Genomic DNA, 19,033 nt, shown 5'->3' with positions numbered 1-19,033 from the left:
TAGAATTTGACATCAGCTAATTGCTTCATTATATATGTCTATATGTTTGATTCTCATATGCAAACGTACTATGTTACTATTAATTGAAGACGTATAGATAAAATGTCAAGAAAGAAAAAAAGAAATAAATAAATAAAAAAAAAAAGAAATGAATGAAATAAAAGGGAAAAGGCAAAAAATGAATAAAGAAAGAATTTGCTACATCCGCAAGTTGGTATCGAATTGAACGTGACGCGACTCATTGCGAGAAAATAGACGATCTCGTGCGATGACGATAACGATGACGATGATGATAGCGATGACGACGAGGACGAGCCAAACGAAGGACACAGGCAACGAGTATCGCTTTATGCATAGGATATGCCTAACGGGTAATGGCGAGGTCGATGCGAAAATGCACTCACTCGACATCGCGTAGATCGGTCTTGGCCTCGGCTAGTCTCGTCAAACGCTCGTCCGCGAGGCCGTTTTTACGATATTAGTACGACGATTAGCCGTCTTCCGTTTGGTCGATGAAGTCATTTTGGGAAAAAATTCATTCGGTATATCTGTTAAATCGATCGGATTAGAGGAAAGAAATTACATATATTTGTCTTTGGGTATTAAATGTTTTTTTTCTTTTTCATTTATAATCTATTACATCATTAGCTCTTTAAATTAATTCACATTATGCTTATGATTATTTTTTTGTATGAAACGAGAAATAGTGAAGTTGTAGGAGATTAAAAAAACGGTCAGTATCGTTCGAGTATCGTTGGACGTGTTAACGTCTAATGCCTTTTTCTCATTTTTTTTTTTCTTTTTGTTTTAGAAAAGCAAGGAGGAGTCGAGCATCGAAGGACGTCGCTCTATTTGCAGAGCGTCGGAGGCGAACGAAAATGGAGAGTCGCTTCCACGCGTTTGCCTTGCGGATGAATATTCCGCTTGTGTCAACTAAGCGTTTCGTGTTCGTCGCTTTCAACGAATCTGTTGGATAAATTTGCTGGAAGACCTTCGACTTTTCAATCTCTATTAATTCTCCCTTTTACGACAGAAAAATACTTACAATTAGATTTATTACAATATTGTCATATTTTACGAGCTAATAAATTAATCAGGCAAAAGTAACAGATCGTTGGAGGTAAAACCGATAGTTGGAACATTATATAATATTTTTCCTCGTCTTGCCACTTAAATCGTTGGTCATCTTCGAAAGCGTATCGAGGAGATCGTCAGTACTTGTTGCTTTTTTTCTTGCGCCTTACGATGACGTAACAAGCGCAACGGTAATTCGCCGCGTGACATAATTTCGCGAGCACTCGACGCGTCGACTCCGGCGATCTGCGGCGAATTATGCCTCGATTCGCGGAGGCGCCTTCCACTTATCTGCCGCGCCGTAACATCCGTTCCAGAATTCTTTCCTTCAGATTACTTTTGATCTGAAAAACTCTTCGAATTTGCTTCAACGAATTTGCTTCCTTCGTTTGGTTCATCGCGTTGATAGAAAAGTCCGCCATGTGTCGAATGCTTTCCACGAACCGAGGAAGTTTACGTGATCACTTAAAATATTCACTCCTCTAGCCATGGGTCTACCGATGGGTGGGGCTATTGAACTCCTTGAAAGAACCGGTGTATGTTCGTTAAAGATATGATCCAGATCAGATATGTTCAAAGACGGTTCGCGAACCTAATTATCTCTTATCTCTCCTCAGATTTTCCTAATTCTCAATTATATTATAAATTGTACTAATAGTCGGACATACGAGAATAACAAAATATATGAATACAAAAAAAAACAATCTTCATCGTTTCTTCGATATCGTTATATTGCCGTGTCACGATATTGCTGCGTTTTCTACTATAAATGAATGTTTTGTATATTCAAATCCCTGATTCAATTTGTAACATTTAAAAAAATGTCAGTGAAGTAAGTATACCACCACTGATAATAGAATCATCTTTCCTGTGGCGAAAAGTTTGCACTTCTTCGGAATCTGGATCAACGACGATGTTTGGTTTACCTGTTTTTATTTCCGATAAGGAAGAACGACTGATAAGAAACAATAGGGTCACGATAGGTTTAGAAAAATTGTTAAATGAGAAAGCATGTAGAAGATAGCTATCGATGAAACTTGATTTCTTATCGGTCATTAACTTTTCAAACTTTTCCGTCCTTTGGTGCTCCAAATTTAAGATTTTTTCTTAGCGAATAAAATTTTTACATTTAATATAGAAAGTGAGTGAAAATATGAGACTATTCCTTTAGAATCTGCATAACATGCGGCACAAACGATCGTCTTCAGGGACCGTCGAAGGGAATGACGCTGACCAAGCGAAATAGCGGATGGATACCGTAGGACGTAGGTAGAAGAGTTGGCTATCGTGATTCGTGAGCTTCTCCCTCTGGTTAATTCTCTCTCTCTCTCTCTCTCCTCTCTCTCTTTGTGTGTCCGTTTGTCTGACTGTCTGCCTGCCTGCATACCTTCGACTTCATCCTCCTCTTCTTTCCATTTCTTCTCTTTTAGTAAACGACCATGTTTCATGATTTCTCTTTCATTAAATTTCATAAATTATAATATTTATAGTAAAATATTTTTCTTCTAATTTCTAAAAAGAATCATTCAATTAGGAGTCAATTAAAAATTGTGGCAGTGTTGTGTAACATGGTATATACGTAAGTTTGCATTTTTAGACTATAGCACAATTTCCGTAATTGATAGTACTTGTTTTATGCTGTTGATACTGTCAATTAAGCCATGTTTAAAGTCAAGCGTTTTAAAAATGAATTTCAAACAGAAATAATATATATAAAATGATTAAAAAAAATGTATATCTCTAAGAAAAAATTAAAAAAAATTTGTAGTATTGCAAAATGTTTTTGCATTAAACATTGGGTAAATTATTAGTAAAAGACGAATTACGGTCAAGATCGATAGGCGTATCCTTCTTAGCGAACTTAGCATTGAACTCTAACGTAACCCCGAATCTTTTGATTTAATTCTAATCGGACTGGCAAGTTTCTACTGCAGGTCAAATGTCAAGTACGATTCTCGGTTGCAAGCAAATCTTGAGCTTTTTCAAGAGACTTCTCTTTAATGATAGATCTTCTTTTAATTAAAATTTATCAAGGTCGAAGATTAGGATGAAGGGATTTAGACGATTCATTTTGCAAAATTTAGAATAAAATTCAAAAGATAGTTTGATATTTTTCATTGGATTAGGTTGGCTTAAAAGCAAGAGATTAAACGATGCACGCGTTCGAATTCTTTCAACGATACGGTTCGACCTCGTATTTCTGAATGCAGCGAAATGCGATAATACTAGGAGTCGAACTTCTTCCTGGTTTAATTTATCGACGACATATGAGAAGGAAGAGGAGAAGAAGGAGGAGAAGAAGGAAGAGGAGGAGGAGGAAGACGAGAACAACGAGAAGAAGAAGGAAAAAATATCTCGCTTTGGTTGCATCGCTAAAGACTATCGGCTCACGCGGAAATAGAAACGGATATGAAGACGAGACTAAATCTAATTTTAGTTGGCAATAGATACTCTTGTATTTTAGAGGGATCCAACGCTTCCTATCATAGTAAAAGATCATAGTTTTGTACAAATCAAGGTATAAAAAACCAAAATTGAAAGAAAAAATATAAGTAATATTAAAATATAACATAGACAAATAATTAGATATTATTATTAGCCAAAGTACGAATTTTATACTTGAGCCCCTTCGTTGAAGCATGCTTTCAAGTAATAAACCAATGAGAATTGGTCAACGCAAGTTCCTCAGATTTCAAAAGAACGTTACGCATCGCGGCTAACCCCTTGAACTCCACGCGATAATATTATATCGAGGTTACTCGTTTCGTAAGAGATATCGCTTTCGCCCTTAAATATTCTCTATAAATGGAAACGTGTCAGGAAATATGACGTGTTCACCTATGCAAATCTTTTATAATATTCACATATTCGTTTAATAGTTCGGTATTTATTTTATTTCGACGTTCATTGTCAAGAAGTTAACAATTTGACCTAAGAAAGTTCACGATCGTCATGTCTCATTGGAGTTATTAAAGACCTCTAAGCACTTAATTGAGCGATAAGTTCCTTTTGATGGACCGCGACAATAGAGTAATGAAACCGAAACCATGTTTATAACATAACTAGAATGAATTCTATCGGTATATTCTTTGAAGACAAATAAAAATAATTCCTCGAAGTCATTGTATGTGTTGGATTGTACAGAATCGATAAGCACTGTTGTCGACAAGAAAATTTGGAGGAAATTGTGCGGTCGAAACGAAAATGATTCTTGGAATGTTATCGGTACCTATTTTCTTTCGTGCTTATCGACCTTACGTCAGATATAAATGTTTTAGGTGAATCATCATCTCTTTTTAGTATTAAAATCATGATTAATAAATAAACTTGTTCCTTTGAATGAAATTGAAACATTATCTTTTATTTTCTTGCAATCTTTAGAATTTCTGGGAATCAACGATGATTATATAGAAAAGTCATTTGCGATAAACTTTGCTCATGGTTCATTTAATTTAACATTTTTAAAAATGAAGCCATTACCAAGAACGATGCGACGAACTTGAGGGGAGTTTACGCTTGCGTACAAACAAAATAAACGCGGGAAGGGTTATCGTTACATCCATAAACACTTTGGTCTATTAAACAATTCTCGGATGATTCTCGGACGATTCTCGACTAGCTCTTATCATCATCGGTCGCCACAACGAACACTTTCATTCACGTTCTTAATAAATTATTTTCATGCGTGATGTCACTAGCACGTTGTTTCCATTCGTTGAGTTTGACTCGTTAGACACATAACGATATTCTCTTATCGCTTCGATACTCCTCTTTTCATTTGCGCAAAGGAAGTATGTATATTTGGTGAATTTCTTGAAAATTATTTTTAGACTTTACGAGTTAGCTTTACGATATACCGATTTTTATACGATTTACAAGTCGAACGAGTTTCGTGCTAGTAAAATCATGGCTGACATCGTAATTTTAACTCGGCTAACTCCAGTTCGGTGAAAGTAATACTATTGTCCTATAGTCCGCTACCAAAGCTCGAAATAGCTGCTTCTTACACCTCTGTTTTCCATCGACATCGGTACCATTTACGTACTTTACCAGGGTGTAATAGCAATATATAGCAACGGATAGAGTTAGTTGAATTGATCGATCAAAAATATGCGAATTGAATGGTTAGCTAAAAAGGACGAAGAAGGAAAAAAAGAAAGAAAAAAAGAAAAAACGAACAAAGAAAATGAGAACACGTATGAGATAAAATTCGTAAGGCCATCGGTTCGAAAGAAGGTGGATAACATAATAGCGGAGGATGATTCCGGCTGGGGCTTGCGAAACCGAAGAGATCGTCCTACACCTCCCCTAACTCGGTCGGCCTTCCTCTTTCGTCTCGTACAACAAAGACTGTTCCCTACCATCGGGCGTCGAAATCGCCTGCGGAACTGCCTGCTGAGTGACTTCAATGATATAGAAAGATTAAACTGTTTGAAAAGCGAAACTTTTCGACATTTTCCGATGGAGCCCAACCTATTCTATATAACATAGATATTCTTTTCAATATGGAACGTAGTTTAAAGGGAATCTTTGCTAAGATTTACTTTCTTTCAGTCTATCTTTTGATGCGGACTATCTTTTACGACCGAATTTTTTCACCGATCTTTTCTCTATCGGTAGATTGGTATCTTAGGATGTATCAAGAGGATGAAATTTTATATCATCGAAGCATTTTTTATTCGAGATAATTGAAAAGCATGAACTCTGTACGTCAGGATTAATTCGCACGTTTTGTCGTAACCTCGTAGAAAGTTAAAGGCAATAAATGGGTATAGCGTTCACCCACATTCATAAGCGAGCTCGCGTGTTTCGAGCATGCCGTCACGGAGTTTATATTTTCTTTTGCCTCTAGGTCGATTCGATCGATCTAGACGGGCGAAGCAAGCAAATGTCAGCCCTATCTTGATAAGCGCATTGAAAACTTAAAGGTGACAAATTGATAGTCACGAATATATAATTATATCGATAAGGACTAGAAGATTTAACTTACCGTAGCTTTGGTCGCAGATATTTTCACAGCGACGAGTAGGACAAGGACGTAGGCGATTCGCAATACGCCAGGGCTAGGCCCATCCAAATTGGCGGCCAAGGGCCGCATCGTGGAGGGCCTCCTCCTACTCCTCCTCCTCCTTACCTCCCTCTCCTCAATATTCGCTCGTCTACCTGACGAGGCGGTAACAGTTGCTTTTCAGTGGTCTGCCAGATCCTTTTTCGCGAAAATTTGTGAGGCAAGCGATCCGTTCGACGGCGTCCGGGTCGCGTCTATTCGGTGTCTCTTCGTGGCGTGGCGTAGAGGAGCCGAGTCGAGTTGCGGACGAGTCTCGAAGGGCCCACACTCAGAGGTAGAGAAAGAAATAAAGCGCGCGCGCGCGAGTCAGAGAGAGAAAGAGAGAAAGAGAGAAAGAGAGAGAGAAAGAGAAAGAGAGAGAGAGAGATAGGACAAGTCGTTCGGCGCGTACGGGGCGTCCGCTTGATCGCTCCAGCCGCCACACACAGAGCCGGCGTGTCGTCGAAGAGAGGGCGGGAGGGAAAGCGTGCTCTCTCGAGAGCACCGGTATCCTTACGCGAGTGTACGCCGGTCGCGAGAGTACCACGACCGCGCAACAGTCGTCGAACGACGCGCGACCTGCTCGGAGCTGGCCGTGTAGCCGCTCGCGAGCGAGTGGAGAAGAGGAGTGCTCCAAAGCGGAGAACAGAGGGCCAAGAAGAAGGAGCGGCAGGCAGCCCCGCTGATGCACGACTCTCTTACTCTTCTCTTCTCCTCTCTTCTTCCTTCTCCCTCCCACGAGTGGTTAGACTCACAAGAGAGATAAACACATGAGAAGGGAGCAAAGGCGGGGAGACGTGGTCCACCACCAGAAGAAGAAAGAGGAGAAGGAAGAGGACAACGACGAGGACGACAATCTTTCTTTCGCGCTCTTTCTTTCCGCCGTACGCGCACGCGGATCCTTTCGGCGGAGGAATTCTAGCTTGCGTGGCTCGCCACTCTGCCTCCACCTTCTTTCCCTCCACCCGACTTCATTCAGAGCCCTCCCTGGATGGGACGGTCCACAGAGAGCGTCCACTCGGTGCCGGGTTACGCGAGATATTTTGTGAGACTGAGATCCGTTCCAAGAGTCGCTAACGTTTGACCTGTGTCTGTTCGTCTGACTTCTCGGCTCCCTAGCTCCGCTACAGGAATAGGGAGCTCGACATGACCCGGTTGGGATTGCGGTGAGTTTACCACTTTCTTCTTTCTCGTACTTTTATTCTCCCCCAAATGCTCCCACTCAGCTTCTCTTCGCCCTTTAACATGCCGCAGGGGGTAGCTTATATAACGTATCCTTTCCTCTTATCCTTTCTTCTTCTTTTTACAGACTCGTCGCATCCCTAGTCTGCTTGACCGGGATCGTCAGCGAGGTACGTAGACGATGTATATATTTTTATATACAAAAAATACGCACGTACACACTCAGATACACTGGACTACCTAATATCCTATTGTGATTATCAAAGTACGTAACGCGAATGCATTATAAATATCCTTTACCGTAAGGTGCAGCAGAACCACATTAGATCGCTGCTTCGGGCCCAATTTCGTTCTTTCATTCATCGACTTGGAGGAACACCTAACGAGAGCGCGCCTACACCGACCGTTCTCTCGTGCACCCCGTCGGCCGCACGTGCACGCACGTGCGAGTTACGTTTACACGCTCTTCTCAATGCGAATCGTCGATTTAACTTTCGATTTAACTTTAGATCTAATCCTTTGATGTTCCGACATTTATTCGATATAAAGTAGCGTTTATTAAATGGGTACCTTTACAGGGAAATTTTCTCATTAAATTCGAAAGGTATTCGTAACGTCGGTACTGGTGCCAGCTGCAAAAAGCTGCAAAATCAGAAATGGGGCAGTCGTACGATGCGAACCAGTCCGCCCACGGGACGCCGTAACCGCGCTCTCCATAATTTTATTACATTAGTATGTACACCGACACGCGAGACCGCTTACTCACTACTGAAAATAGTTCGGAAATGCTTCTCGTTTGGTTTCGCTCTCCGTTCGATGAAATCGAATTTTGCCGTCGTGCTACATAAAGATTGAGATTAACTACTTTCTAAGAACAACAAGAAACCTCTTGGAGATTTCGAATATAGCAGTGATGCTAGTAGTATGCGATCGCTCGGTAAAGAAATGATCGTGTTCGAGATTGAATTATCAGCATGGATAATAACTAACGTCAGAATTTTTCAATGGTTTATATCGGAATTAATGATACTAATACATATTTTACAATAATTTTGGATTGCTGCTTTAAAAAAATACTACTACCGATTTATTATTACGATATAAAATATTGTAAATTCTCACCAAGTAATCAAATGGATATGTTACGAAAATTCTTTAACGATGTCGACATAATTTCCAGGTCAATTTATCTCCTAATTTGATATATTAGCAAAAGCAACGTATTCCCAAGGAATCTCTCTTTTTCTTTCTCTCTCTCTCTCTCTCTCTCTTTCTGGTAAGATCGATGAATCTATAGAGACTCAAAGAATAGTTGATTCGGTTGACTTTGCATCACGTTCGGTGGGGTGCGTGTTTAAGGGCTCGATAAATATGTCGTAACACGGTAACGAACCAACTGGAGGATACCGGTTTTTCGCTGCACCGGTTTGCAGGCCGAGAGTGGCTCGTCTGGCAATCTCGAGGCGTGATTGCCTGGCGGTGCGCGCGAACGATTTATAAGAAAAAATGCCGAGTTAAGGAGTCAGCATGCGTGGTCCTCGTCCCACGTAAGTATATACGCATGTACATGCACACCGATACAACGTCAATGTTGTTCCGAAGCGTCGAGTTAACGGTTGAATCGCGATACCGCGCTGCAGTGGAAGACGGTGAGGGATGTGTGGGGTGGGGCAAGGGGAAGAGTAAGGAAAACGAAAAAAGAAACAAAGAAGAAGAAGAAGAAGAAGAAGAAGAAGAAGAAGAAGGTCGAGGATACGAGAGGGGGCGGGTAAGGGATCGGTAGGCGCGATAGACGCGTGTCTCTGGTTGGCTTTGCATTACGTAATCGCGGTTTCACGAAAGCTACCGAGATAGGCGATAAAAAGGACAATTCTTGAACCGTCACGAAAAGATATCTTTTATCTAGAAATAAGAAAATTAGGTTAAATGCGTTTAACAAAATTGTTCGGACCGCGCGTGGATCGCGCAATTTTGATCAAAACGATCGTAAACGTAGTTGTTCTCTTTTTTACTCTGACGCAATTCGACCGATTTTCAGACACCAATCCATAAAAATATCCACTTTTCAATTTTTATTCTTATTATTATTGGTACAAAAATATAATTTAACGCTGATCTTTACTGTTATTATATTTGTAATTCAAGGAAGTATCCTTGAATATAGAAGTATTTACCAGTTATGTGAATTAATAATAAAAACAACAGATTTCCTGTAAATCATATATAATCCATTATATCTTATTGCATATTTTTACCCTATTTTAAAGAATAAATATAAGAGTGATACTATTTTAATTTCAAAATTCGTTAATGAACAATGATCTCTCAATGATCATAATTCGTTTCGAGGTCCGAAGAGCATGCAAGCTTCAACGGTGATTCGTCGTTAGTGAGCGATAACGAGGCAATTATCTCTTTGCGCTTCCCGTCGGCGGGTGTCACTGTGAGATTTAAAAGAGAGAGAGAAGGAGAGAGAGAAAGAGAGAAACAAAAAGGAATACGAGACAATAAACTTTCCTGGAGAATGATGACTAAATTTGACTCGTTAACTTTCTTTTCGGTATACCTTAAAATCATCAACAATAACGTGGATATGAATCTTTTGCTTGTGCAAGAGCTTAAATTATTATTTTTACAATGTTAGGAATATAATTACACATGGGTAAGGAATTCGCAAACGGTCGTTCCTTTGGACGCATCGCGAGGAGATATACGAGTCGATGTACGAAGCGATGGGGGACCAAATGGTACCGATGACGAATATCGACTCCCTCAAACATGGAAATATCCAGAAAGAAAATTCGATAATCAAAATAGACCTGTGAACAGTGAAGGAAATTCGAGCAACGACTTCGTTGAATATGATTATGGGAATAACGATCCTCAGAATCGACAAGAATATCATTCTGAAGGATCGAGAGATGGCGGATCTTATGGATCGGGACATCGAGATTATTCAAACAATTATCCATATAATCAAGAGACAGCCGGACGATACGGTGGATATACGAATGGTCAAGAGTCATCTGGATCAGGAAATAACGATGATCGATATCGTTATCCTCCCGGACAAAGAGAACACAATCAAACAGAATATGGAGGTAAAATACGATAGAGGTTCTTTATGAGAAAAATTAGTAACTATAGGTATATTTATGCAATCATGTAGTAAACGATCGTTATAAATATTGTAGGAGGCTACGAAGGTAATCGCGGCTTTCCTTATTATTATGGTCAAGGCCAAGTTTCAAGAACTGACAACGATAGAGGACCTTATGATGTTAATCGAGCTGCTATCGATCCTTACGGTTCGCATACTTCTTATGATCAGGAATCTAGTTACAATACTGGTTACAATATTGGTTACAATAGAGGACAAGGTGGATACGGAGCCGCTGGACAATCGGAAAATTATCCAAGCAGTTATTCAGCTATCCCTGTACCTGGTGCAACACGATCTCGTAATTGCACTGGATCGGCAAATTGCATACCAAAATGCTTTGCCGAGAAAGGTTCACGTGTGAGTTGAATTTTAAAGGATTAATAATTATAGACCGTTTTAGAGTCTATGTAAGAATAATAATGTTTTCTTGATCGTCCAGGGTCCACCTGGTACGGTTGGGCCACAAGGACCAAAAGGACAGCAGGGATTTCCTGGATCTGAAGGTCTCTTAGGTCCGAAAGGAGAAAAAGGTGATCCTGGACCCCAAGGACCACGCGGGCCAAAAGGAGAAAGAGTAATTATCATTTTAAAATATTTTACGTCAGCGCATCATTAAGTATAAGTAATATAGTTTCCGTTACCATTTATATATAATCTCACTTTTTAAAGGGTAAAATGGGTATGCCTGGTTTTCCTGGAATAAACGGTATTCCTGGAGTTCAAGGACCACCTGGCTTTCCTGGACTTCCTGGTAGAGATGGTTGTAATGGAACAGACGTATGTACATACGGAATTTCACATTATCGCTCATTTCCTCATTTCTCGATAGAATTCATTTGCATAGTTATACTATTTGAAACATTGACAGGGTGCTCCGGGTAAAGACGGTCAACCCGGTGAAATAGGACCCCGAGGTTTCCGTGGTCCTAGAGGTCCTAAAGGAGAAAAGGGTCAACCAGCTTTTGCAGGGAATTTTCCAGTTGGTCAAAAAGGAGAACCTGGAATAGATGGCGTACGAGGTCCACCAGGATCTCCTGGATCCCAAGGACAGCGAGGTTATCCCGGCCCGAAAGGAGAACGGGGATCACAGGTAAATGATCCTTTCATTTTATCCTTATGCATGTATATGTATTAAAAGTTTTATAATGTACGGAGAAGTGTGTCTGTGTGTGTATGTGTATGTGTGTGTATTTGATTATAGGGTGCACCTGGTATCCCAGGGCCGAAAGGAGAGAAAGGTAATATGGGTCTTGGATTTGAAGGATTAAAAGGAGATAAAGGACAGAAAGGTGAACAAGGTCCTCCTGGTACGTCGGGACCTCTAGTGCCATTGTTAGGAGGAGGCTCGGAAATGGCTGGACCACCTGGTGAACCAGGAGAAAAAGGAGATAGAGTAATTGAGTCTTATATTTTAATTATTTTCGTCAACAATTAATTTTATACAACATATGAATCTATATTATATGCGAATTTATATGATTTAGGGCGACATGGGATTGGATGGTCAAAAAGGAGAACCAGGAATGATCGGAGATCATGGTCTTTCTGGTGCATTGGGTATGAAGGGAGAAAAAGGTCTTCCTGGAGCGCCAGGTATTCGTGTAAGTTTTTCTATTGTTATTTGCAAAAATCTCCTATTTTGTTTTCTAGGTAAACTTACCAAATACGATATTTGTAGGGTAGGGATGGTTTCTCTGGACCTCCCGGTCCACCTGGTCGTAAAGGTGATCGAGGTTATGACGGATTGGATGGTCTTCCTGGTCGACCAGGACAAAAAGGAGAACCCGGTCATGATGGACTTATGGGAGTTCCAGGATTGCGAGGACCACCTGGTCCACCAGGTGTAAGTTATCTTTCTAAGCACTTTTAAAATATTATTATATTGTGTGACGTATCATACACTGATGTCGACCTTGGCTTAAGAAAGATATTATAATTATTAGGGTGGCAAGGGAAGACCGGGACCACCAGGTCCTAAAGGTCCACGAGGTTTTCCTGGCCCAATCGGTCCTCGAGGTTCCGATGGATTTCCAGGCGACCCAGGTCCAAAAGGTCCTATCGGCTTGCAAGGTGGGCCTGGTTTACAAGGAATTCCAGGTCCGGAAGGTTTGTCGGGAGAGAAAGGGGCAAAAGGAGAGCCAGGACTTACTGGGTTTCCTGGTGGGGCTGGTCCTCGTGGTTTCGACGGTCCTCCGGGACCAGTAGGTCCGCGAGGTTTGCCGGGAGAAAAGGGATTATCGATTATGGTAAGCATTGATTTTTTTTGTATACGTTTATAAACCCCTTATACGAAAAAGAATGATTATTTTTATCATCGATTTAGGGTCCGAAAGGAATGGATGGTATACCTGGTCAAGATGGAGAAAAAGGACAAAAAGGAGAACGTGGTTATATTGGAGTACGAGGTCGACCAGGAGACTCCTTGGATGGTATTCCAGGTTCACCTGGAGCGCCTGGATTACCTGGAGAACCTGGAACAGCAGGAAGAGATGGTACACCAGGTTTCCCCGGGACACCCGGTGAGAAAGGAGATGTCGGTGGTCGTTGTCAAGATTGCATACCAGGATCGCGAGGTGCAAAAGGAGATCGCGGTTTCGATGGTAGCCCTGGCCTGCCAGGTCCACGTGGACCGCCTGGGGAACGCGGATTTCCCGGAGAACCAGGTATGGATGGACTACCAGGATCCATGGGACCATCAGGACCACCGGTAAATCTTTTAAAAAATTGTCTTTAAAAAATGTGAATAATACGTAAATTTTATTTACGTATTGTATACGCTGCAGAGGCGACATGATTCACTTTTGTTTAAATAGGGAAGAGATGGCACTCCAGGATCTCCTGGACCCCAAGGATCTCCCGGAGCACCCGGCATAGTTACGAAAGATATGTTGAAATTGGAAAAAGGCGAAAAAGGATTGCGAGGAGAACCAGGACGGCAAGGCCCACCAGGACTAGAAGGACCACCAGGAGAAAAGGGTAGACCCGGATTGGAGGGCTTCCCAGGATTAAAAGGACAGCCGGTATCGTTGAGCTTATTTATTTATTTTTAATCATTTATAAAATATAACTTTAAATTTTATCATGTTAATGCATACAATGATATTATTTTAGGGAGATCGTGGATTTCCAGGACAAGATGGTACGCCTGGTAGATCAGGAACACCTGGACGTAAGGGTGAAAAAGGAATTAGCTTAAAGGGAGAGCCTGGAGAAGCAGGAAGACCGGGACCTCCTGGAGCAAAAGGTGAACCTGGATTTTATGGTGAAAAGGGTGAACCTGGTAAGTATAATATTTTCGTAATAGGAAATATAAAGAGGATTTTTAATAGAAACTTTTCTATTAACAATAATGTAGGTATGTGTCGACCTTTGAATTGGATGGAAAGCTTGAAAGGCAATAGAGGTCCTACGGGTGATAAAGGTGAACCAGGACCTCCCGGAGAAGATGGATTACCAGGTGATAAAGGTTTACAAGGACTTCAGGTTAGTAAATGGAATATAATTTTTTTATAATTACCAATTGTTTATAGATTCATATTTAACCTTCGCTTGTGTAAAAATTAGGGTCCTCCAGGAAATGTTGGTCCAATTGGTGCAACTGGTCCTGTAGGGCCACGAGGTTTACCAGGTCCTCGAGGAGAAAAAGGTAACACAGGACCAATGGGTTTCCCGGGTGAACCTGGTCGTGAGGGACTTCGAGGATATGCAGGTATACCCGGTGGAAAAGGTGATAAAGGAGAACCAGGAATAACTGTGAAGGGCAGTCCTTGTTTACCCGGGTTACCGGGATCGAAAGGAGAAAAAGGTCTTCCTGGTCCACCAGGAAAAGAAGGTCAAGTTGGATCGCCAGGGTTAACAGGATTTACTGGTGAAAAAGGAGACGTCGGCATTCCAGGTAATAATGGATTACCAGGTATACCAGGAGAGAAAGGAGATACCGGTCCAATTGGACCACCAGGACCTCCTGGGGTCGCTGGAACACCCGGAGCTGATGGCAGTAAAGGTAAAATGTTGCTATTGGTATAAAAAAAAAGAAAAAAAAAAATATTCCATTTTTACTGATGTTATTGATTCAAGATGTTACGTTGTACTCGTAGGTGAACCCGGATTACCAGGAGAACCGGGTAGACCAGGCCTTCCAGGATTCCCTGGTACGAAAGGGGATCGTGGAGTTCCTGGTATCGATGGACCAAAAGGATATCCTGGACGACGCGGATTGCCTGGTACACTTGGTAGACCTGGCAGCGAAGGTTTGCCTGGTTTGAAAGGAGAAAGAGGCGAGAAAGGATCACCAGGCTTCCCTGGCTTACCCGGCATGGAAGGAAAGCCCGGTCGACCCGGTTTATCAGGACCAAAAGGAGATATTGGTCCAGAAGGTCTTCCTGGTGTGCCAGGTTTGCCCGGATATGACGGACCAAAAGGTGATACAGGGCCACCAGGATTACCCGTACGTTTTTCCCAAATATTTTTTCTAAAATATTTTATTTATAATAATTTTTTAAATACACATTGTAAGATTTGTAATTATATTTTTTTATGTTATAAAGGGCCGAAAAGGAGAACCAGGACAAGTATCGGAAAAAGGACAAAAGGGTGAACCAGGAATGCCTGGCATTCGTGGACCTCCTGGACCACCAGGAAGAGATGGATACGATGGACTCAAAGGAGAACCTGGAAGACCAGGTGTAGGACGTGACGGCTTGCCTGGTTTAAAAGGAGAAGCGGGACCACCAGGACGCGATGGTTTACCAGGATTGCAAGGTCCGAAAGGGGACACAGGTGTAAGAGGATTCGTTGGCTTGAAAGGGGATGTGGTAAATATTTCTTATTTACATATAATAATATATATTTAAATCTATAATAATATAGATTTCCACTTGTTTTGTTTTACTTGATTTCATTATCGTTCTCTTAGGGTTTACCGGGAGAACCAGGAGAACCAGGTACGCCTGGAATCGATGGTTTACCAGGTGAAATTGGAGAAGTCGGACCTCCTGGAGCACCTGGATTCCCTGGAGCCGAAGGAAAAATGGGAGCACCAGGACGATCTGGACTCGATGGTGTTAAAGGCGATCGCGGTTTTCCCGGTAAATGGAATACATTCTTTCGTAATTCTCTCATAAATCTAACGAACGAACGATATTATTCTAAGGTCCTGTTGGCGTTCCTGGTATTCCTGGTGCACCTGGTGAGAAAGGAGATAAGGGACCACCAGGACCAACGATTACAGTAAAAGGAGAAAAGGGCGAGCCTGGTCATCCTGGTTTAACTGGATTACCTGGAAGTAAAGGAGATCGTGGTTTAGAAGGTTTAGCCGGATACGATGGAGAGAAAGGAGATAGAGGCCTGCCTGGCCCGGTTGGAAATCCTGGACCGCCCGGTTCAATGGGCCTTAAGGGTAAAATCATATTTGTTTTATTCATCGTGCGATTAAGACGTATCGTACGGGATGATTGTACTCTATAAATAATATTTTGTTGATAGGTGATCAAGGTCCTACTGGTATTCCTGGTCTTCCTGGAATAACAATAAAGGGCGAGAAAGGTTTACCGGGTTTGATGGGTAAGCACGGACGAGACGGGTTCCCAGGTCTTCCAGGAGAGAAAGGAGAACGAGGACTTCCTGGATTGCCTGGACCGAAAGGAGATATTGGGCCCTACGGTCCTATCGGACCTCAAGGTGAAAAGGGTGATGCAGGTCCTATCGGTCTTACGGGTCCACCTGGACGCGATGGAGCGCAAGGTTTGGAAGGAGTACCAGGTTTGCCGGGTGAAAGAGGTCCAAAAGGAGACAGAGGACAACCAGGACTTTTCGGCGCACCAGGACAGAAAGGAGAGCCTGGGCTACCAGGTATAGCTTTTGCTAATACATTTTTTGAATGTTTCTTTCTGTTTCATAAAACTCGATGTAATTATTATGTCAGTCCAAAAGTTCGTGCGCATTAGTAGCATGTATGTATGTAGCAAAATGCGCACGAACTTTTGGACTGACCTGATACATTAATGAATACTTATTGACAATGGAAAACTTTTATATATGCATTTATTTGTGCATATAGGTCATAGTGGCTTGGATGGCGTTCCCGGAGAAAAAGGTGATAGAGGCTGGGACGGAGTGAACGGACTTCCCGGAGAACTCGGTGAAAAGGGAGATCGAGGATATCCTGGTTCAATAGGTTTAATGGGTGCCGTTGGTTATATTGGTGCTAAGGGTGATAAGGGTGATGATTGTATTCCACCGCCCATAGGACCAAAGGGTGATCGCGGTTATCCAGGTACGGATAACCTTTCAGTCTATTATTTAATCTATAATTATGATCTATTATGTTAATCGTTTCTTTTTAAATTATTTTAGGTCCTGCGGGATTACCTGGACAACCAGGCGAGAAAGGACTTTCAGGACCGCCAGGTTTCCCAGGAGTAAATGGTATAAAAGGAGCTCAAGGATTCATGGGATCACCTGGTCCGATTGGATTGACAGGTCCTGCTGGTCCTCCTGGTGCACCTGGTTTGCCAGGTCTCGAAGGTCCTATGGGAGCTCCTGGACCAGTTGGAGAGCCAGGTCAATCGTGCGAAACCACACCCGATTATCTTACCGGTATTTTACTAGTCCGACATAGTCAAAGTCAATACGTACCGACCTGCGAACCAGGTCACATCAAATTATGGGAAGGTTATAGTTTATTATTCACGGATGGCGACGAGAGAGCCCATTCTCAGGATCTAGGTAAGAGAATTGTATCAATTCATAAATTATTACTACGCCATGCATGATCAAGATAATTAGAATAGTTTGATTATTAATTAACTAACACTAACCTGTTCAATAAATCCTTCTCGACAAACAGGTTATGCTGGTTCGTGCGTAAGAAAATTCTCAACGATGCCCTTCCTAGTTTGCGACGTCAACAGTGTTTGTCATTACGCTAGTCGGAATGATCGTTCTTATTGGCTATCAACTAATAGTCCAATTCCTATGATGCCAGCTGAGGAATCGGCGATAGAAGAATATATCTCAAGGTATGTTCTTGAAATGTTTTATCTTGAGAACATTTTCTCCCGTTGGGAAATACATTTGTATCGAAATTTGCGTCGAGCAAACATCATCGATAAATGTATCCTTATTAATAAACATGACTGATCGCGGTATACACATGAGGTTATGAAAATGAAGTGTCGCTATTCATAATTAATAAGCGACTCTCCGCTATAGGCATACCTTGTGTTACATATTACATACGTTACATATTATGCGTGATCACAACGAGTTGAATGTTTAGATAGAATATATAAAAATTTTCAAAAAATAAAACAATAACTGATTTGCAGGTGTGTGGTATGCGAAGTTCCAGCTAATATTCTGGCAGTACACAGTCAGTCTCTAAGCATTCCGGAATGTCCAAATGGATGGACCGGACTTTGGATCGGATATAGTTTTTTGATGGTATATCCCAGATTGATTATCCCAAATTTGTCTAACTCTTATAACGAGAGAAATGTTTACTCAAGCACTTTTCCCTTTTTCCTTTTAGCACACTGGCGCAGGTGCTCAGGGTGGCGGACAATCATTGTCCAGTTCTGGTTCGTGCTTGGAAGATTTCCGGGCAACTCCTTTCATTGAATGCAATGGCGCGAAAGGTCACTGCCATTATTATTCGAACGAGTTTAGTTTTTGGATGGCCACCATAGAAGATAGCCAACAATTTCAAGTGCCTAGAAAACAGACCTTAAAGGCAGGAAACCTTAGGTCGGGAATAAGTCGCTGCCAAGTTTGTATAAAGAATACGTAAATTTTCCCGTACTTTGTATTTTCTCTATCTTTATTTTATTATCGCGACAACGATAACAACGATCGTAACGAGGAAGAAACAACAACGATAGTGAAACGAAGAAGTAAGAAAGCATACATATGAATTGGTTGTAGGAAGAGATGATAGAAAATTGAGAAGTCGAATCAAATCAAACGCAACGATTCCTCATTTTTTATTCAATTTTTGTCTTCTTCTTTTTCCTCTCTCATTCTCCAACTTCCATCCATATTTCCTTCCTCCTCTACTTTTTGCTTTTTCTTCTTTCACATTTCTATGGTCACCTTTCGATACTAACGTTTCTTCTTCGATCTATTCAGAATTTTTCTCCGTACGTATTTTTATATGACTATTCAAGCAAGTGCCTTAGCGTACTATCACACTTAGCATGTAAAATAATATATATTTATATCTCGCTAAAAAAGAAAAAAAAAACAAAAAAAAAAATAACAAAAAAAAAGCAAAAAACGTATGAACATTTAAGATTATCGTACTACCACGGACACTGCCCATATCCAATATGGCACATTTTACATATTGTATATTAATATAAAAGATCTTAGCCTCGTAATTGTGTGAAGCCAAATATTTAAATAAATAGGTATTTTGCTACGTAGATAATAAAATTACATTTTCAAATTTATTTAAATCCATCTGTTAACAGGATGCACTATATCTGCATACATAAATATGTACATATGTATGTCGTATCTATACGTATTACGGTCGAACCGTATGCGCACGAACTTTGCTTTTTTTA

General features: G+C 41.1%; 2 protein-coding genes and 1 long non-coding RNA gene across 3 annotated transcripts in view; 2 read left to right on the top strand and 1 right to left on the bottom strand.

Annotated features, from left to right (window-relative positions):
• The window catches only part of LOC124428877 (collagen alpha-5(IV) chain-like), a 21,108-nt gene extending 14,564 nt beyond the window's left edge, over window positions 1-6,544 (bottom strand). The window contains exon 1 of the mRNA XM_046973491.1: window positions 6,065-6,544. Within this exon, the coding sequence (XP_046829447.1) occupies window positions 6,065-6,172 (108 nt within the window). The 5' untranslated portion in view covers window positions 6,173-6,544. The remainder of the gene's footprint in view (window positions 1-6,064) is intronic.
• LOC124428882 lies at window positions 389-1,130 on the top strand. The gene is made up of 2 exons (XR_006943315.1): window positions 389-733; window positions 812-1,130. It is a non-coding gene; the product is annotated as an uncharacterized LOC124428882 (long non-coding RNA).
• Window positions 6,545-6,694: 150 nt separating the features above from the next.
• Window positions 6,695-18,899, top strand: LOC124428876 (collagen alpha-1(IV) chain). Its single transcript, XM_046973490.1, has 26 exons — window positions 6,695-7,287; window positions 7,431-7,473; window positions 9,948-10,404; window positions 10,498-10,823; window positions 10,906-11,040; window positions 11,136-11,243; window positions 11,335-11,556; window positions 11,668-11,859; window positions 11,951-12,067; window positions 12,145-12,309; window positions 12,410-12,712; window positions 12,790-13,173; window positions 13,280-13,486; window positions 13,578-13,746; window positions 13,822-13,949; window positions 14,031-14,469; window positions 14,564-14,913; window positions 15,014-15,280; window positions 15,382-15,553; window positions 15,619-15,864; window positions 15,951-16,316; window positions 16,525-16,740; window positions 16,821-17,192; window positions 17,314-17,485; window positions 17,795-17,909; window positions 17,998-18,899. Exons 1-26 carry the CDS (start codon window positions 7,268-7,270, stop codon window positions 18,253-18,255), a joined length of 5,949 nt encoding a protein of 1,982 aa, XP_046829446.1. The 5' UTR covers window positions 6,695-7,267; the 3' UTR covers window positions 18,256-18,899.
• The last annotated feature ends 134 nt before the right edge of the window (window positions 18,900-19,033 follow it).

The sequence above is a fragment of the Vespa crabro genome, chromosome 13 (assembly GCF_910589235.1).
Source record: "Vespa crabro chromosome 13, iyVesCrab1.2, whole genome shotgun sequence".
Lineage (NCBI taxonomy): Eukaryota > Metazoa > Arthropoda > Insecta > Hymenoptera > Vespidae > Vespa > Vespa crabro.
This window is presented reverse-complemented; position numbering and strand designations above follow the sequence as displayed.